The sequence below is a fragment of the Triticum dicoccoides genome, chromosome 2A (assembly GCF_002162155.2).
Source record: "Triticum dicoccoides isolate Atlit2015 ecotype Zavitan chromosome 2A, WEW_v2.0, whole genome shotgun sequence".
Taxonomy (NCBI): Eukaryota; Viridiplantae; Streptophyta; class Magnoliopsida; order Poales; family Poaceae; genus Triticum; species Triticum dicoccoides.
Window position 1 is genome coordinate 131,285,751 of NC_041382.1, and position 4,168 is coordinate 131,289,918.

Sequence of the window (4,168 nt, forward strand, 5' to 3'; positions counted from 1 at the left end):
AGATCTACAACCGAGCACAACCTGATGGGGGTATGTACATGGACGCGCCCACGCCGACGCCGGCGAGCTTGATGGAGCCGGATTCCACGGGGTCATTTCTTGCCTTGATGTCACGACCATATATAACGCCGCTCGAGGAGGTATGAAATCATGCCGCTGCCGTTGCCTGACAATCCCTAACCATAAGTTCGAGCGAGCCTGACGGGTACGTGTGGGCAGAAGCCTGGACGGGCGATGCAATCTATTAGGCGTGAGTAAGGAGCGTGGTCGACTCAGGCATTCTGCATTGGACGAGACGCGAATGACCTCCATCGGGCCGGTCCGGTCGGGAGAAGCCGTGAGGACTGGTTCACGAGAGAGAAAAATAAGCAGGAAAAAACCATCGATGTGGCATGCCAGCTAGACTTCACAATTGGGACATGTCTGCCAGAACACTCATGAAATTTTAAACAGGGTAAATCGTGGCAGAACTTTTGTTAAATGGGGTAAAATGGATGAAATTTCGCTAAATGGGGTAAGTAGTGTCAAAAATGTCAAAATAGGGGGTAAAAACTGGAATTCACTCTAAAAAATAATTACTTACAATTGAAACTTTTTGTTCAATACACATGTTTGCTAGAGATGCTCTTACTGGACTAAATTCTACTCCCTCCATCTTAGAGTTGTATGAAATCGAAGACACCTATTTTGGGACGGAGGGAGTAAATAGTTGTTGATTTAATGGACCACGATATGTTTTTCCTGAAAACAAATAGGTTTCCAACAAGAGAATAAACCTATAACTCTAATGAGTCTCTGTCATAGGGAAGCAGAACCCGATGGAAGTACTTTTTTTTCATGAAGTTTCCAGAGTATCATACTTGAGCATGTCAAATCAAGGAGATCAGCAAATTCATGGAGAAACGAGAAGCATAAATTGTCCACTCCTCGTAAAAAAAGCCGAATCTTAGCACCGAAGTTTCAGCAAACAATCGAGCGACATCATTTTATTTGGCAACAGATACAAAAGTTTTGCCTCATCCATCAATGAAGGAATAGAAACAAGAGTTCAAAAAAGGAAAAAAAGATTACAACAACGTCATTACTCTGCTAGTATAATTTGCCACCAAATTTTACCCCGCGGTTGGCCAAAGGCCAGTGACATGATTTCATTTTCATCGACGCCATGTATAAATACACAACTAAACGATTATCGTGGGTCTTGAGCATGTGTCTAGGCTTGCAGCCAGCATGGTCAGTTGGTCACTGGTCCTCTTTGAACATCATTACCACGGTACACACCGGGCAAGACTGGCTTCTCTCCATCCACGCGTAGATGCAACCAAGATGGAAATCATGGTTGCATTGCAGCAGGATCTTCGGATTCTCGTAGTCATACTCTTCGAGGCATATCGGGCAGTCATCCTCGTCACAATCAACACAGACTTGAGTTCCCCCGGGTTTCCCCCCTCCCGGCGGAGCTTCCAGGGACGACGGTCCATCAGCCTTCTCATCACCATCGTCAGTCGATCCGGTGTCAGCATTGCTTCTCTCTCCGAGCAGAATAGATTTCTCCGTGGGATGCCTGAACCGAGGATCATCGTAAGGCAAAGGCCTAGGAGGGGGGCGGAAGGTGTTCAATGGATCCTCCTGGCCTGAGCCGGTGGAGGCCTCGGGAGGAACCGGCGCAACCCGTGTGTACGCTCTGGCTGGCCATGGCAGGCAGGCGCAGCAACCCGGCGCCTCGTCGTCGTCGTCGGGGCCGCGCAGGCAGCACAGGATGGACCCCATCTGGCTGGCCGATCGAGCTTCGTCTTCTACCCTGCAGACCAGACGGAGGAACCAGCAGTACGGGCCTTCTAGAGTTCTAGTTCAACCTATCCTCGGACTCCCTTGCTCCCCGGCCGCCGAGCACAAGCACTTGGAAGGGCCGATCGGTGGCAATTTATCCAAGGGTTGGAATCCGATTCTGGCGCTCTGAATCCGGTTTAGGCTCCTTTCCTCCCTTTCTCTCCGAAGCCGGACCGCGGTGGAAGTACCTAGGTCGATCATCCTGCCGGCTAGCACGAGGACTATCCAGTGAGACCGCAATAGTCGAAGGTGTCTTTTGCAAAGGTATAGACTGAGCAAGACCATATCCGACGTGGACTATCTTTGCCCTGCAACGCACAGTACAAACAACTTATGAGGACATGTACAATAGTTGATAAGATAGTTTTATTTTAAGTTTTGTATTTAAATTAGAGATGATAAAAAAACATGTCTATAATGGGTCATCTCTTAGTCTTATCTTCAATAATTAGTTGTTGCTAAAAATATGATGAGACAAATTATGCTAAGAGATCATCTCTTATCTTCTATTAAATAAGATAAGATAAGCCTTCTTTTATGATTTCTCTTTTTTTCACCTCATCATTTATTCTACGTGGCACTCTTAAGATAAAATTATTGTACATGCCCCGAGAAAACTAGTACATGGATAACTAAACCGCATGCATGTCCAAGTTGTGAAATCATCGGTGTAATCTCTACTGAGTTTTGCCCGCAAAAAAATTAAATTCTCTACCGAGTTGATTTCGTCGCCTCCACCTCCTATCCTGATTTTTCCTCCCACGTTCCCTTTCCCCCTTTGTTTCCTCAATAGGTTTTTCTGATAACCCCAACCAAAATAAAAACAAATATAAATATATTAACTTAGAATAATCTAAATCAAGTGGATACTTTCTCAAAATCACTTCTTGCATTAAATCAATCAAATGAAATCAATCTTATCAAAATCTCAAGCCTCAGGAATCTTGTAGGAATTTCATAGAGTAGGATTTCTATAAAAATATTCTTTAAGAGTCCTTTGGTTTGTAGGAATGGAATCCTATTCCTATAAAGAAATTATTCTTATCCTTCATATTTTATAGGAAAATAAATATTAGCCTAGATTCAATGGAAAAAATCCTATGATGTGAATCAAAGGTCGTCTCTTTCCCTATTCCTACTCATAGGATTTGAGATACATGTCATCTCATTTCCTACGACTTTCCTGTTCCTACGATTTTCCTACCCTATGAACCAAAGGAGGCTTCAACCAAGTCAAAAACTTTCCTTGCCCTATTCTACCCATACCTCATCAAATTAAATATTACCAAAATTGATGTAAGGTATATATTGAACAAAATTGTTGTAGAACGCTTAGAGTACGACCATTTTTATCCATTTCTCCGACAAGTATTTCCGGATGGAGTGAGTACTATATAGTCTTTCTATGCTCCGTCCCCAGGTTCACGGAGACACCTGTTCGCTTTCTTTTCTTCCCCTCGAAGAGAGAAAAGACGATCTCGTTGCTGCCAGGAGTCTCCCCCATCATCGCCCTCCGGCGGCTCCCCTCAGCCGCCGACCTTAATCATCGGTGGTGTGGGGGTCACCGGATCCACGCGTGTGGATCATTTTTTACTCTCATCGTTTATGTTTTTAGGTTGTTCATTGTTTTGGCTTTGGCGGCAGCGGTGGCAACGCTGAGTAAAGTTCCTTCAGATCCTACTCCGACGAGGCGATCAGTCCTATGGTTGGGATGGATTTGGAAATCAGTCTGTTTGAGCAAGAATGGCGTGGCAGCGACGACATCCTTGTTGTGGACATGTGTCCTCGGGCTCCGCCGAGCTTGGGAGGTAGTTCAGGAGCGGATGCAGATTGTTGTCTGCATCGGCGGCATCTGGAAGATGATGGGTAGTGTGGTGAGTTTGTGGTTCGTGGATGATAGGTATGGTTTCTGCTCCGATGTCTTAGTCCCGTGGGGGTGCTGGATTTGGAGTTCGATGGCGTGTCCGCGGCGTTGCCCCGATCTAATTCGTTGAACGGTAATGGTTCGCCTTTGGTGAACCATCTTAGAGGTCTGCAAAGCTGCATATCAACGGTGGAGGTGCATCGAGCTCGGGGGTGAAGGTGATCCATCATTTTTCTTCCTTTGGCGCCTGTTGTGGTGGTGCTAGAGGCAGGGGGTGGACATTGGTGTCAAGCTTAGAGGATTCTTCGGTCTTGATTGTATTTTTACTTTTTGGCTGGTGTTCCTTTGTGTAAAGAATAGCGTTTTGCCATCTTTTCAGTTTTGCCGGGTCGGTGTGTACGTGACTTGTACTTCCTCCGTTTCTTTTTAGTGTGCATATAAAGTTTGGTTAAAGTCAAGCTTTGTACCCACACA

At 45.5% G+C, this 4,168-nt stretch overlaps 1 protein-coding gene across 1 annotated transcript; it reads right to left on the reverse strand.

Moving 5' to 3' along the window:
• Window positions 1-1,242: 1,242 nt before the first annotated feature.
• Window positions 1,243-1,770, reverse strand: LOC119359162 (E3 ubiquitin-protein ligase At3g02290-like). Its single transcript, XM_037625476.1, has one exon. It carries the CDS (start codon window positions 1,768-1,770, stop codon window positions 1,243-1,245), a length of 528 nt encoding a protein of 175 aa, XP_037481373.1.
• Between the last annotated feature and the right edge of the window lie 2,398 nt (window positions 1,771-4,168).

Bases quoted from the DNA above. Each gene is read 5' to 3' on its own strand.
- LOC119359162 (XM_037625476.1), bottom strand. From the start codon at position 1,770: ATGGGGTCCATCCTGTGCTGCCTGCGCGGCCCCGACGACGACGACGAG.